This window comes from Halyomorpha halys, unplaced genomic scaffold (genome assembly GCF_000696795.3).
Source record: "Halyomorpha halys isolate HHAL.00 unplaced genomic scaffold, Hhal_1.1 Scaffold91.1, whole genome shotgun sequence".
Taxonomy (NCBI): domain Eukaryota; kingdom Metazoa; phylum Arthropoda; class Insecta; order Hemiptera; family Pentatomidae; genus Halyomorpha; species Halyomorpha halys.
The window spans coordinates 2,104,227-2,120,545 of NW_027110755.1; the positions used below are offsets into that span (position 1 = coordinate 2,104,227).

A 16,319-nucleotide genomic window follows, 5' to 3' on the forward strand; every position below is an offset into this window, starting at 1 on the left:
ACTCAAAACCCCATTATGTTTTTATTATTTTTTTGTGAATATAATATCCTTTAATGGAAGGAATCAGTAACATATATCTGAATCTTAAGAAAGAAAAAAATAAATTGCTATATAATAATCATGAAGAGATTGTATAATTTCTGAGGTACGCATCAAAAACATTTTAATTTCTTTCATAATTTATATTCTACCGGAGCAATCAGGGATTCAGTAGCTTTAAACTTTTTTGCGGCGAAACGGAACATATTAAAAAAAAAAAAGCACGTAAATCGGTCCAGTAATTCAAAAGTTTATCTTGGACAGAGATTCGAATATATTTTTATTTTCAATATAAGCAGTTATTTTGCATATGAACAAAATTAATCTCATTTTCGTTACATGGGCGTAGGCAGGATTTTGGTAATGGGGAGCAGACCTCAGTCCAGGGGGGGCACATGTGTACACACACGTACACACAGCCGCGGTCCCCCCCTGCCTACGCCCATGTTTCGTTGTATTATTGTCACCTCAAAATCCGAATGACACTAGTCAGCGTAAAAACCAAAAGGAGGAAAAAACTTGATTCTTGGAGTTTTCAAGATATTTGGGGAATGTGTATAAAGCATAAAATTAAAGGAAAGATACCTGAAATTTCTACATGAATATTCTTATTATTATTTTCTTGATATCACCAGAAATAGAATTTTCCCTCTGATATTAGATTTATTCTACGCAGTTAATTGTTTGGAGTTTAGACATTAATTTCTTCATAAATGTTCAAATAACTATTGATAATAAAAATATTTTCTCATTATTAATTGAAAAATGCTTTAAAATAAATATTTAAAAATGATACTTTAATTGTACTGACTTTAGCATCTTTTTGATTTCATTAAATTCATTTATATTTTTGGATGATGGGCCACAGGAGCCCGTCCGGAACAGAAGTTTTATTCAGGTGTAAAGCTGAGGCTGTTTTTTTTATTATTTAATTTTCTAAATTTCTTTTTGAGGGTAAAATTTTTTTATAGTAGTAATAAAAAAGTGTTATCTTTAGACACTCTAATTTATAATAATTGTCTATGTTCACTATTTTACTGTTACGCAACACAATCGTGTGATATAGAACAGGGAGCAACAGTATTTTCATTATTGACACTGAAGATAAAGACTGGATTTCCCATACCTCACCTTCTATTCATAGCACGCAGATAAGGCCATTAATTTAGAATCAGAAGTACATAGAATTTTAACTATGTTTCCTGGTAATTCTGCTAAGCTTTTCTATGGCTAACAAAAGCTATAATATTATATTATGGGGAGAGCGTTTCCACTCTTGTTTGTTCACATTTGTCTTCTGGTTGTCTTGATTTTTCTCTCACCAAGTGATTAATTACACCTTAATTTTTACCTTCCACCCAAATATATACAAAAGTATAGATTATATGTAATATATTATATACAACCGAATATATATTTAATATATACATCATATACAAATTTAAAAACATTTAAAGTTTACTAATAATTATCATTATCATTTTAAGACATCTTACTGGCAAAATAATAGTTATTTTTTACGTCTTTCTTTTTCAAACATTTTCTAGAAGGGGCAGACAGGTGCTAAGTAAGGTGGTATTATATCTTGGTTCATCCTAGAAATAGTTATAAACTTTTTTCCCCCGTCTAAAACAGAAATAGACATGAATTATGTAAAGGAGAACATAATTCAAATTGAGTACTAACTTTTTCTAACGTGGGTACTTGAAGGTCTTGGTGAAATACTTATATTTCAGTATATCCATATATATTACATATATTGTACCACCATCCTCCTTAAATTTTGACAAGCGGAAGCGGACGAAGTCGATGGCCTTCAGTTGATAGACGAAGTTGATTGCCTTTTTAATGTGTTATGATCTCCTCTTGTGAGATTGTGACATGTCGTACATCGACCTACTCGCTGTAAATATCTGTTTGAGAAGTCAGATAATTAAAGCTACCACGGGTTTCATGCCATTCATATATGAATTGAGATGCTCGTTCTGTGGAAACCCACGTTGTAATGTCTGGAGGGAAGGAGTTATCTACGCCAATGGCATCAGCACCTAACATGGATAAGATGGATGTTAGGTTCTTGATCTTATTCTCCATCAAGTGAAATAAAAACAATTTAAAACACCCAGTAAAGTCTTACATGTAAGATTAATTCACTTCGGAATGACAATTGAAATGGAATGACAATATCGCTGTTACCTATGGAATAATTCCATTTACTAATGGAATATATTAACTTAATAGAGAGAGCTTTTCAGACTAATAATTTTTCAAGTAAGAGGTTTAGATATATAAGTTATTACAGAAATTATTCGGAATAGTATTTGTAGTTTCGAATTGCTTGAAATCTGTGAATGAAATTCTATATTTCCAATCAATAAAGAAAAGTCTCTGCAAACTTCAAAGTGGGATTAGTAGTCTTTAGTTGTTTGCCTTTATTAATCTTACCTTCTTTGATAATATTTAACATCATTTCCGCTTGGTTACACATTCTTTAGTATGCCAACAAATCTGACCATGGAAACATGCGATTTTCGAGTAATTATTTTTTTTATGAGTTTAAACTTTGCAGTTGCAAACTGCAAGACAAATTACGACGGCTTTCAAGAAAGGGTGTTGTAACGAGTGGACCATTCGCTGCTGACACAGATTTGGATAAACTACTCTGAGGAAGACCTCCACTAGCAATATACGGCGATGAACGTAGGCTTACTGAGGAAGAAAACCCTTACCAAACAGTTAAAGGACTTGCAGCGTGACAGAATATAAGTTTATCGATACATAAACACTATTGGTAAAGTAAAAGAAGTAGATCTACGGGTGCCTCATGAACTTAATGAGCGGCAGAAGCTGAAGCGTTATGAGACATGCGTTCCACTGCTTACTTGGCAAGAAACGGATATCAGGAAAGAAGGATAATCACCTGTAGAGAAATGTTGATTGTATTTGACGGCAGGCTTCTGTCAGATCAGTGGTGAAATATCGATGAAAATCCTGGACATACGTCAAAACAATTATTGGTTTCTGTGTGGTGGTAAATTATTCATTTTTCCTTTTTACCCAGAGGTAAAACCATCACATCCACATCGTACTGCTGAGAAATTGACAAAATGCATCAAACACTTGTCAACAAAGAGCCTGCATTGGCTAATCAGAAAGTACCAATACTCATAAACAACCACGCCATGAGTATAGATCCTCATATTTCACGACAAACAGTGAAGAAACTGAAACTAAACAAGCTGTGTTACTAAGACCTTCCACACCCACCTGATGCGCCAGACTTATCTTCAACAGATTTCCATCTGTTTTGGACTACTTCCTCAAAGGTAAAATATTTGAAAATGATTCTCAGATCAAAATCGCATTTTCTTACATCATTACTTCATAAAGCCCTGAATTTTTCAGTTCTGGGATTGAAAAGTTGAGAATACGTTGGGGAAAATGTATAGAAAATGAGGGTAAGTATTTAAAAAAAAAAATGTTGATTTCATAAAATTGTTTTGCTAAATAATCTTTTCTGTGAAAACCGGCATTTGATATGAAACGATCAAACACAACGCAGAAGTTGAAATAAAGAAAGCCACTAAGATCTACCGTTGAATGGCAGCGAGGCATTGTAATTAATGACATATACATTATTAATACAATAAACTTTTGTAATTAATTAAGTAAATAGTAGTGAGTTGATTCTAAGACGTTTATTGTAATTTTCTGATTTTTCTTCTTGGGCAATTAAGTACAACCTTACTAATTCAAAATCAGATTTTATTAATTTTATATTATATTATAAGTTCACTTATGATTTTATCCTATGTAATTTTTGGGGTAATTTATACTAGATATTTTGTCAATTTTTAAAATCACTTAACATTGTTGTTGTCTATTTCATGGTTCATTATAATTCATAATGAGCAATGAAATAAACAAAAATATTTGGGACTAAATTTATGTTTAAGGTGTGTTAAATTAATAATAATAATGTTGTTGTTAAAAAAGTATGTATAATAAGCTGTTAATTGATAGATTGTCCTTGAAGATGGTCGAATTGGCTGAAACGTTGGACTGTTGATGGTGTAATAAAGAGTATTGGGACTTAAATGGATACCAATTAATTTATTTAAAAAATAAATACCAGTCTCAATAAATTGAAAATATTATATATAAACAAAAATATACAGTGCAAAAAGTGACAAAATTTCTAATAGAAATTACACCAACATTCCCTAGGATAAAATAACAAGTGAAGTTAAGATGGAATAATAAGTGCTTTTTTTTCTTTCTTCTTTTTACCTTTCTTCTTTTTCTTTCGTCGGCCAAGACTTCCATTGGAGGGAGTACTGCCTTTTGACATACCCCGGGAGGGGGGCGAGGGAGAGGGTGAGGAGGTTTATCTACAGGTTACCAACCTTTTCTAATGGGGTATCAAGTTTTCCATTTTGAGGGACCGCCACTCAATGAAAAAAGTCAACGTCCCACGCCGGATTCGAACCGGAGCCAACCGCAGATCTCAGATGGATAGACCTGCGCCTAACCACCTGAGCTACGAACGGCTCGTAAGTATACTTAATTGTGCAAAAAGAAAAAGTAAACAATTTGTTAGGTAAAGTCTTAAACTGTTACAGGTTGATAGGATGTTTGATACGAATCAAGATGAGCATTTTTAACTTTAAATAATAAATACAAAATTATCAATTTTCAACGCTTTAACATTGGTTTTGCAAACACTAATCTTCTTTTAATCGCGCCAATGATAATGGTCGTGATAATCATCAGAACTGAAGTGACCACCACAATTGTAGTAAACAATTAAAGAACACAGAAATTCAATTTGATATTTCTAATTTATTTAAATACAACTTTTTTAATAAAATAACTAGATATATAAAAACCTATCGGTCCGATTTAGAAGGCATTAATGGTATTTTTGCGAAACTTGACAAAAAGGAATCAGTTGTTAAGAATCTAATGAAAACTAAAGCATCACAGAAAATTCGGCTGTTGAGATTTCCAGTTACTCAGTGAAGAGTTAAAGATGTTTACAAGCAACTAAGCTGACAAAGTTTAGTTTTTCGACATATCCAAAGCACTAGAAGTAGAGGTAAAGATGATTGGCCTGCATGTTTATGGTAAACAGCATATTAGGGGCAGAATTATTACAGGGTCGCTGCAGCATTGAAGTGGATAGAAGATTGTAGTACTTACCTCAGTTCTATAATCAATGATGATCTCAATGGGGAAGGCATTCTGTACAATACTTCTGTAAAGTAAGTTCTCATCAAGCAAATAGGCTGGAAAGAATAATTCTGGGGAGGTTCTAGAGCTACAAACCTGTGTTTACACCTAGAACGTTTGGCCAGGCCGGCCTTCAGCTGGGGTATATATTGACATATTATATGTCAATAATAATATATGTATATGTAAAATAATATATGTATATATTGACATTTTTGTCAATATTATTATATCCATTATGATTATTATAAAACATTACATTATTACTTATTATCTAGACGCATTTTTATAAACTGGATTACACAGTTAAAGTAGGATAAAATTACATAATATCATTTGTTAGAGATTTTTTAAGTCAATTCTTATCGGGTCCTCCAACATCCCGTTTCCTATGGGATTTTGACAACTCTCCTCTAGTAAGCGATAGTCCAAAATATGCTTATGGAATTTTTGCAATTTTTTGGCACTAAACGTTTCATAGTAAAATAATGGTAGGTGTTTAACTTAGTCCATAAAATAAACTAATTCACGCAATATTTTTTATCAGTTGAGAGAATAATTTGAAAAAAATCAATAAAGTTTGTCCGGAGTATGTATCTCGAGCGTAACGATTTGGCAAAACATCGGAATAGGTGAAAGAGACAACAAGGTAGCGTGAAGTTCATAAATTTTAAGTCAAATTACGGTATGCTGTTATGGACTGTCAAAATTATTAATATTTTTATGCCATCTCGAGCGTAATGCATAGTGTTGAATAAAAACAAACTAATTGGCTATTTTGAACTAAGGAACATTTATATTTACGACACAGCAATTAATTAATTTTGAAAACGTGTATTTAAGTTGAATAGTTTTAGTAATTTTTATTATTTTCCTTTTAAAATGTAATTGTTACGTTCTCAAGCGTAACGTTTTGGAAGACGACTCATGTAAAGTTTACTTTAGAACGTTTTCAGGATGGAATGAATTTAATTAATTGATAAAACTTTATAATTATAAGCATATACTACATATATGTGTCAAGTTACTTGTTTTTTGGCCCATACATTTTACCATTATGATCGACCAAGAAAAAAAGTTGAACTTCCACACCTCTAAAAATCTGAATTTTCTCTTTTCAGAATAATTAGATGTTACTTTTCAAAAGTCGAATAGAGGTTCTTCCCAATCGAAATAATATATATGATGCATAATGATGTGAGATAGTTGACCGTGGATGAATTATATGAGGGGAAGATGGTTGGGGGTGTGGTCAAAATATAACTCAAATAAGTTGAAATAACTTATTTAATCGTGCTTACGTTTCGGCCAAAATTTCTAGCCTTCATCAGGGCTGTTAGCTTGAAATCTGACTTCCAAGTCACTTGGCACAAAATATAACTTAAGTGAGTTATAGTTTGACCGCACTTCCAAACCATCTTTTCCTCATATAAGATATATGATGGATTTCTGATATGTGAAGTACCTAGATCAAAAATTAAAAACTTTCAATAATTTATTAGTACTGAAGTCGTCCGGGAGTTTTTAATTAATTCCACGATTAATAAAAATTTTCTCATTAATTAGGGTAGATTGTTGGCTCTAGTAATGTTATCAGTTAAAAAAAAAAATTATTTTAATGGCCAATAAAAACTCGCTAACAACTTGATTAACAGCGTTCCTTATCAGATCAATAGCCGTTGCAATATTTGTAACGAAAATCCATGAAGGTTGGAATAAATATTTATTTTTAGTAAGCAACCATTGTAAAAAATGAAAATGAATTTGCTATTTCTAAAAAGTCAGAGAAAATCAATAAAATATTAAATTAATTCAGTTAGACCTTCTTCGTTACTTGAACCAAACGTTTGTATTTTATTTAATTTTCTTTTACTTATTTTTATAATTAAAAAAAAAAAGTTACGCCTCCAACAAAGTAGATAAGCTTTTCTTTTCGTCCTTAAAATATTAGGTACTGTAAAAAAATTTTTTTTTAAGGCAGTCCACAGCGAAGTTGATGTCTGCCTAGTTATCTACAAATGACCAATCTATTCTAACCATGGTGGAGGGTCAAGTTTTTCAGTTTGTGGGACCGCCATTTAATGAAAAAAGTCAATGCCTCCAGGCCTTAGGCACCTGAGCTACGGGCGGCCCTCTGTAAAGATTAATATAATTTTGTAATATTTATTAATAAATACAATTTCATATTTTATTGAAGTTTATGACATTAATTAATTCACAAAACCTAAATAAACTATAAGATTTTACTCCTATTAAGAACGCTTAAAAAAAAGAATTCTGAAGCGTCCAATACATTTTCCTGATTAGACCTGCGATACGGAATATTCCCCCTGGAATAATAAAGAAGACTAATGGATCATATTCCAAGAACTTTTAGAATCTTTTCCTGGTTGACCTCTTGAAGCTAGCTGGAGGTGGTGGGGAAAACAAGAGTATTTAAGCTTCCGAGTTCATGATTTACTTCAGTCTTAAGCGATCTCTTCAAAGAGCAAGATGTTAGTATTGTAATTTATTACATATTCCTTTAATTGTTAATTCTCTTATAATGCACATTTTAAATTTTGATTATTGTTATTAATATTATTTCTCTATTATCTATTACACATAGATAAATTATTTTAATCTATTTTTAAACCATTTTTATAAAATAATGGATTTTATTTATGACAAAATAAATTAATAAATAAAAATAGCACTGTTAGTAAACGAATTATTTATCAAAACTAAACGAATTATTATTTCCTTGGTGGGATATCCACAATCGCTTTCAATTACGTTTTGCCAGAAAACAACGAAAAAGAAATACTCCGTTGAATTTTTTTAATGATTTAAATATTTCATTAATTTATTTTCTTGAGTTATTTCCCTTATGTTAAGAAATAACTCAAGAAAATAAATATTTCATTAATTTATTTTCTTGAGTTATTTCCCTTATGTTAAGAAATTTGGTGGTTCTCTTGAGCTGCTTCAGAATAATGCCTTCAAGCTATCTAAGTAATGGATCAAAATTTATCTAAATGTGTAACGTTCAATAAATAATATGACGGGATTTTCCTCTTTTTTTATTTAATTGAATATTCACGTGTTAAAATTTATATCTAAGAATAGGAGTTCACACGCTGTATCACTGAAGTCACTTATAATCTAGTTTTCACGATTAGATTTGAAATATTTTCCTCAATAGTTTTGTTTTGTAGGACCGTACTATTTTCAACAAACGAAAGGGTCTGAAGATATTGGTCGTCAAACATGCAACAAAAAAAAATCATTCAAACACCCCAATAGAAGTTTATTTTGCCATATGTTTTAAGCAATACTTTTTTTCATCTGTCATATAATATATAAAACTATATATATATATCTTAATCATTTTATTAGTAAGAAGTTAAATTAAATAATGAATAAAATTACTTAACAGTAAAATTAATTTTTACAATAACTTCTAAAAATTTTTGACCATTTTGTGACAAATGTTTTTCCGTATTTTTCTTAATCATCAAATTTTCAGTGATTGTTATTCGTTTCAGGTATTCTCCAAAAGTTCTTTTCCTATTTGTGGCTGTGATTGCCACTGGCAGTGCTTACCCGACTGGAGCTCCCACTGACGTGTGTGAGACCATGGCACCAGGTCATGGTGCTGTTCCACAAGCTTCACCATTTCCCTATGACATTGTGATCGAGAAACCAGACCTCAAAGGGGGCGAAACAACAAAAGTCACCATTAGAGGTATTGGTAAAAAAAATATATATATATATATTTGTTGATAGAAGTTTTTTTTATGTTGTAGAGCTTCGGTCTCCAACTCTTGTTTACCAAATCAGACATCTTGTAAGAAATATCCGAAAAGCATATCGTATTATCGTATTGTTGCACTAAAAAGGATATAACGATTTTGAATAAAGTTTCCTAAATTAAATTAGGCCATTTTTTAACTTTCAACTCTGTCAATGCTGCTTCATTTAACTAACTTAAGTCTCCACTCCCCGTTTTAAACAAATGTATCAAAGGTAATATAATTAAATTCAGTTTATTCAGATTCGTGAATAAATCCTCCAGAAAGCGCAGGAGAAACATTGATGGAAAGTAGTCAGTTAAATATATCATATCATTTGGAAAATAAATTCATTATAAAAATAAAATTTGTCTAAATCAGACTACTATCAACAAAGATACACCGCATTAGAATTTTTATCTATGTTTTCAGTTTCACTTGCCTATACATGAAATATATAGTAAGGGTAATTATTATAATCATATATGCCTCGAGCATGACAGAAACTTTTTTCGACAAAATCAACAGATTGAAATTGCCACTTTATAGAATAGATTTTCTCATTTTTCCGATTTTCTCAAAAACGGCTACAACAATTTTGATTAAAGTCAGTATGTCAATGTATAATTAAGTTTTCTTTAATATGAGATAGATGATCTTATTCTCATTTAAATAGTTTGACAGGGCTTAAATGCTGATTTTTCAAAAAATATTCCTCAAAAGTATCGTTAATTTTATCTATTTTCAATAATAAGCAATTGATAAATACGAAATATGAAAGAATTTTATTAATAGAGATATTAATATAGTTATTAATAAAATTACTGTTTATTAATATAATTACTCTTTATTAATAAAATTACCCTTTTATTAAAAGGGGAAAAATAGAGAAATCCTTTTAGAACGAGAAAAGGCGAGACCGCACGAACATTCCCGATTGCATTATGACTTCATTATCTTTTGTTAAATCATAATCATAATTATAAATCATTGTGGTATTCTAGGCAGGAACAAAATTTATATTAGAAATGAATAATGTATTGTACTTTGCATCTAAATCGGTAAGGAAAGTCGTGAGGGTATATTTCAATGACTGTACAAAATTCTAATATCCCAGAAATTAATTATATTAAGATAAATATGTCCATTATTAATATTGGAAAACCCGAAAGGAGGGATTTATAGATAGATTCTGACTGTTTCGCGTATTTCATTTGCTTATCTTTATGACTGCGTAATTTCACTAAGGAATGTATTATTACCAAACAAACAACACCACAAACATTTTTCATTATTTCCCACTTGAATGAGATTTTAAACCCGATGACACGCTTTTTGTATGTACCTAGAAGAATCTAAAGTAATTTTGATTATTTTTACAGGAAAAGATGGAAACCTGTTCAGAGGATACATGATGCAGGCCAGAACAGAAGATAAAAAACCAATAGGCGTGTTCACCGCCCCAGATAGCGAAAGCCACACCCTCGACTGCGGATCAGGAAAAGCGGTATGGAATATATTTTATGAAACTATATTTATTTTGTATATATATTTTTGGTTATTAAATTCCAATATATCTCTAACAAAAGTTACTTCATTCTAACAAACCAGTTAATAAGAAAAGTTTTTGATCCATGAAAAGTTCTCCTATAATGTTTGTTGCTAAACAGCAAAATATCTAGATACATTCAAAAATACCTTGAATATTTTAAAATACAATTTAGAATTTATTTATTATTGTTAAATTATAGCTAACTTGATCTTGAACCAGCTCTTTAAAATCAGAAAGATAAAAGCAAAAAAAAAATTGTATTAATTAATATTACTTATTAATTAGTACTCAAATCGATATGCTTTTATTTGGATTAGGTAAAGTAATTAATTCAATTAATTCTTTTTTTATCAGAATACTGTCACTCAATCAAACGCCAAGGATAAGAAGGAAGTATCTGTCATTTGGACAGCACCTGAAGGATTCAAAGGAAAGGTCGTCTTCACGTAAGTCCATTTTTTAAATAAATGTTAAAACTTAGTTAATTGCAGATTGTAATTTCGAAAAATTGAACAAAATTTTAGACCTTAAAGCAAAAACAATTAATGACAGTTTCGTATCAGTTTTTTCTATAAGGAGCTGTAAACATCTAAGTTTTATTAGTATATTGAATCAACCTATATTAAAATATAATTAAAAACATAGGAAAATTATTTTAATAATATTTAAAATTATTAATTGGATGAATTATTCATTTCCTACAGCCATCAGGAAACAAGAGAATTATCAAAATTTGGCAACGATATTATAAAAATATTTAATTGAAATATCGATATTTCTTTGATGAATGACTTCGATATTTTAATGAGAGAAATTAAATATATACTTTGATATTGCATATTGATGTCGATATTTGACTTTATTTTTCATATTGGTATGAAAATTTGGCAACGATATTCTAAAAATATTATTTGAAATATCGACATTTCATTGAAGAAGCTTAGTCTCTCTGCCACGATTTCTACTGAATGAATGGACGGACTTTTTTTTTTTTTAATTTTTAGTGTTTCCGTCCTATATGCCTGTTTATTGAATCAAGCACACTGTGCACTCGACTGCGGCTGAGAAAACACCAAAAACGTGTTTCTTTTATGTCAATGTAAAGGTGTCAGCATATTTTTAATACTGTTTAAAAAATCATTTTTCTAACAAAGAAGAAGATTTATATTATACTTTAAAGATGTAATTTTTTTTTAAATCATAAAAAATCCTTACCAACATCATACATTATTGTAGGGCCGTATCCATGTTTCCTTTTCTTAGTCTCTTTTCTCTGTCACATGTCTATTTAAAGATTTAGCACAGGTTAGGCTTCATAAGCTTGGCCTTTCCCAAACAATATCTAGTCTTTTTTAGTATTCTTATGCAATGGAAAGACAATGGTCTTCGATGCTTTGCTAAGTCTTAGTGCTTAGTTCAGTACAGTGCAGCCCTCACAGCACGTCATATTTAGCTATTCAGTCATCAGTGCGTTATAAATCTTACTAATCGGCGAAAGGATCATCTAAACTAACCTAATCACGACAGATCTACGTAAATTATTGCGAACATTCTGTAATCTTGAAAGAAACAATAACTGTAATGAAGTAGCAGATTAGCCATTGAGGTGGTAGTCATCTGAAGACTCGATAGGTCTACGTCCGCGGGAAAGGAGACTATGTCACCAATATCAGGCTATCTCAAAACTACCATAGCATTGCATTATCTCCAGTTTTATAAACTAGCATTTGGGCCTTTTTTTTTTGCTTTATCGAATAATTGTATGTGAGCTAAAATTCAAGAATACTATATTTGACTGTCCGGCAACATTAAAACTAAATAAAAATGAAACTGGAAAAGTTAATTTAAATATTTATACTCTTAAATTGATGGACTAAGAGGATTTTATTATTTTTTCGAAATAAGAATATTAATTTCACCTATCTTACTCTTTGAGACTCTTGTTTGTTAGGCCATTAGAAGCATCATTTGTTACCACAAGGTAGATACAAATTATGTATGAAAAAAAAAATTATAATATAAAAATGCAAGATAACATAGATAAGAAGCATATTAAACAAAAGTTTCGCATTTTTATAGTAATAAGTAACATCGTAACCTTAAAGATTAGAAAGAGTTTATTAGAAAAGTTTATCGGTGAAAAGTTTTCTAGAGATATTTTGTTATATTAATTTATTTTTTATCTATATTCCTCCAATAGTTTACCTAACAATTAATGTTTTTGTTTCAGCGTCACAATTGTAAAAGTATTCGACATCTACTGGGTTGCTCAACCATCCTCTGCTGTGAAGATCTCATAAGGATATACTGTGTTAACATGTCATACGGCAAGAACTGATTCAAATATTTGTATATAACTTTCATTAGACTTATATATTACCAAAAAAATTAAATTTTAAGTTCCAATGAAAAATTATGTACCAAATGTGTTCGTATTTTTCATACTATTTTATGTGAAAATAAATTTTGTTAAAGTTAAAAATAAGTGTTTTTTTAATGTTCCTATATTTACTCAAAATAAATAAAAATAGTATGAAGAGTTAAAATGTAAAAATGATCTAACATTAAACTAAATCCTTGATAACAAGTTTAAAATATTTCTATTTAAAATTGTTTATTTGGTCTTTTTTTAAAGGTGTAAAACCTTTTGATCATCAACGTTATAATCTTATTAAAGAAAATGTTTATGTAATTGAACATAAATTTTCCTTTTCCTTACCAATACTCTAAAATTTTAATTTGGTAAAACTTGTTGGCAGATTGGTTAAAGAAATCTGGAATAAGTTTGCATTCCTTTTTTTTTAAAATGACATCATTCTTCCTTAATTTTAAATAATACCATTGTTTCCCATAGAAAAAATTTTATACCAAAGATTTTACAAACACTTAATTTTCTAATTCTTAAGGTAACCAACTCAAAATATAATGTATGGTATATCTGACAGAAGTAGTGGCGCCTTCAGTTTAGTGGTTATACTACTCTGATTTGTTTAGTGTAAAGCAGGTAGTTCCCAAAAAATAAGAAGGCGTTACCGTTCTAATTGTGCATAGCTTCATTTTTATGTGGTTTATACAGTACAAGAAATTATATTTCTCACGTACACAAAGAAATCAGATTTCTGAATAACGGAAGAAAATAACAGGATAATTATAATATTAATAAATAAATAACACAAAAACAATGAAGAAACTATTATTAGTAGATTATGACAATTTTGGTTAGTTAATGTCAATAAATGGAATGAACCTTTGTAATCAACCAAGAAAAAACAAAATTCACCCATTCTAGCTTTTCTTCCAGAATACTAACCTAAGCCGATTTTTATTTTAGATTTGGCACTGAAGTCGCATCTAAGCCCAGAATGGTTCTCGAATCATGACATAATTATTGGTCGTTTTATTTTACATGCCCACACCATCAGTCAATATTATAGCATTGTAGAATTATTAAAAACTTAAAAAGTAGTTATGTATTTTTTTTAAAAATATTTAACTGTTACATAATGCAATAGTGCGAATTGTTTTTTACAATTTATCGTCCTCTGACGGCATGAATAGCCAAAAATCACTCATATAAAATTGTATTAAAATTATATTTTTTATTAAAACCTTTGTAGAAAATATCTCCTTACATCTTAAATTATATAATAAAGTGTGCTGGATAAACGTTTAACTAGGTTATAAGGTTGACTTTACTACAAACATTAATTAATTTAACATTAAAAAAAAATTAATTTCAGAATTCCCAAAGATCTAATTGTAAAATAACTTAACAACTATTTTTAAGACGATAAAATCTTACATTTTTCCAAAGTTGTTGACACAATCACAGAACAAACTAATTTTTTGCGGTGTTTCACCAGTCAGCTATAAGATCAATACAGTATCTTGCTGAATGTATGGAGATTTTGAACCAAAAAAGAAAAATAATTGTGGGCAGGTATTGTTAAAAGATAAAAGAAATGATAATAATGAATAAATTATTATTTTTCTTAAATCCGGTTTTAGAGCCATAGCTATAATTACTTTCACCGCTGGTATCGTTGTTTTTCCTGTTTTGTTGTTCTGTAACTATCTCAAAACCTGCCATTCAGGGACCTCTGCACGGCCAATCGGAATGAAAGTCCTCATTCCAAAGCCAGACTGATGTGACTGACCTAAATCACGAGGACCCCAGCACTGATGCTCACGTCTAAACGAGATATCGAACAGTAAGAATACTGTGAATGTTTCTTTTGAATATTAATAAAGAGAAAGCTTGTTGGGACATTATTTTGGCATTTGGAAGCAAGAATAAAATGAAATGCACAATATGAACCAAGAACTCACGAAATCCCCTCTACCTTCTTAGTATCCTCTCCACTTCAGATTTTGAACGATTGGATTCCAAAAACCTCTCGATAACCAATCAACTCCTATGACCCTTGATACCACCGGTCAGACGCCGGCCGGTCTTTGGTTTTACTGTCATAACGACTGAGTTTCCCTTTTGTCTTTGTAAACAGTGATTTTATAAACAGTTGAAATTTTTACATTTACAAATTGTGAGGTGAGTAATTATTTATAAACAATTAATAACTTAAAATTGATCTAGTTTGTAATTCCCTACAACGGGTCCTATCTTCTTTAGGCCAGTCATGGTCAAGGTCCTGTTTTACTATCCTGCCTCCAGTCGGCCTCCAGTTCGAATCCAAAGACTTTATATGTATATATACACACACACGCGCGCGCACGCACACGCACGCACACACACACACACATTTTTTTTTTTGTTTCTTGAAAATATTTTATTTTCTGAGAATTGTTTATTTAGTAATTCCATTGTATTTTTTTTCTTGAGGTGTCTTCTTAGAAATATATTTATAAAAAAAATAAAAAAGAGGGGTAAATAAAAAAATTGTAGATACACACACACGTATATAATTGGTTTTATTAATCTATCTTTTTTTTTCTTTTGTTCCTGATATGGATATAATATAAACTAAAAATCACTTGCTCATTATTTATATTAATGCAGTGATTGTGTAAAACAAATTCAAGATCTAATATTACTCAATTAACATTATAGACCTCTGTTTCAGATTTTCTCAATATTTTATAACTGGGGGTAAGAATTGCAGTAGTTACCATTGGACAATTCAGAGATGTTACTATTGTGGATATTAACTGCTATAACAAATGTAGTGTTGGGGACAAAACCAGAAGTGTTTACCTCCAAAGGTGTTCTGAAGGGTGCATCACTCACTTCCAGAGATTGTCGGGAGTACTATGCATTTACTGGGGTACCATATGCAAAACCACCACTGGGTAACCTGCGATTTAGGGTAAGGTATGCTTTGATTGTTGAAATTAAGACATGATTAGAAAATTAAAATTTACTTATGATAGTTAATAGTTATTATTATCACTTTGATGATGTAATGAACCTAGTAATATTACTTATTAAGTGTGGATCAAATGTATCAAAGTAAACAGAAGTTTATAGAGTATAGTTCTGGAATTTGGAAAATAAAATATCATTAATAATTTTTTTTTTAATATTTATTTATTGCTATTTACAACTGTAAATTATAATACATTTAGCAAATCTGATCTAAGTTAAATTGGAGTGTTACAGGTGTGTAGAGAAACTATCCATTGGTAGCACTCTAATGACATTTTACATTAGCTGGTCTCGTGGCCATCTTCTTTTCAGATGCCTCGGAGGATTGTCAGGAATGGAA

General features: G+C 30.3%; 1 protein-coding gene across 1 annotated transcript; it reads left to right on the forward strand.

The window, feature by feature from the left end:
• Nucleotides 1-7,674: 7,674 nt before the first annotated feature.
• LOC106677188 (putative defense protein 3) lies at nucleotides 7,675-13,081 on the forward strand. The gene is made up of 5 exons (XM_067048897.1): nucleotides 7,675-7,766; nucleotides 8,799-8,998; nucleotides 10,427-10,551; nucleotides 10,951-11,042; nucleotides 12,827-13,081. Coding segments are annotated over exons 1-5 (489 nt in total). The 5' UTR covers nucleotides 7,675-7,764; the 3' UTR covers nucleotides 12,897-13,081.
• Nucleotides 13,082-16,319: the final 3,238 nt, after the last annotated feature.

What these genes read in the sequence shown, in the direction of transcription:
- LOC106677188 (XM_067048897.1), top strand. An exon ending in AACAAAAGTCACCATTAGAG is followed by an intron (nt 8,999 to 10,426) that starts GTATTGGTAAAA and finishes TTATTTTTACAG; the next exon opens with GAAAAGATGGAAACCTGTTC. An exon ending in AAAGGAAAGGTCGTCTTCAC is followed by an intron (nt 11,043 to 12,826) that starts GTAAGTCCATTT and finishes TTTTTGTTTCAG; the next exon opens with CGTCACAATTGTAAAAGTAT.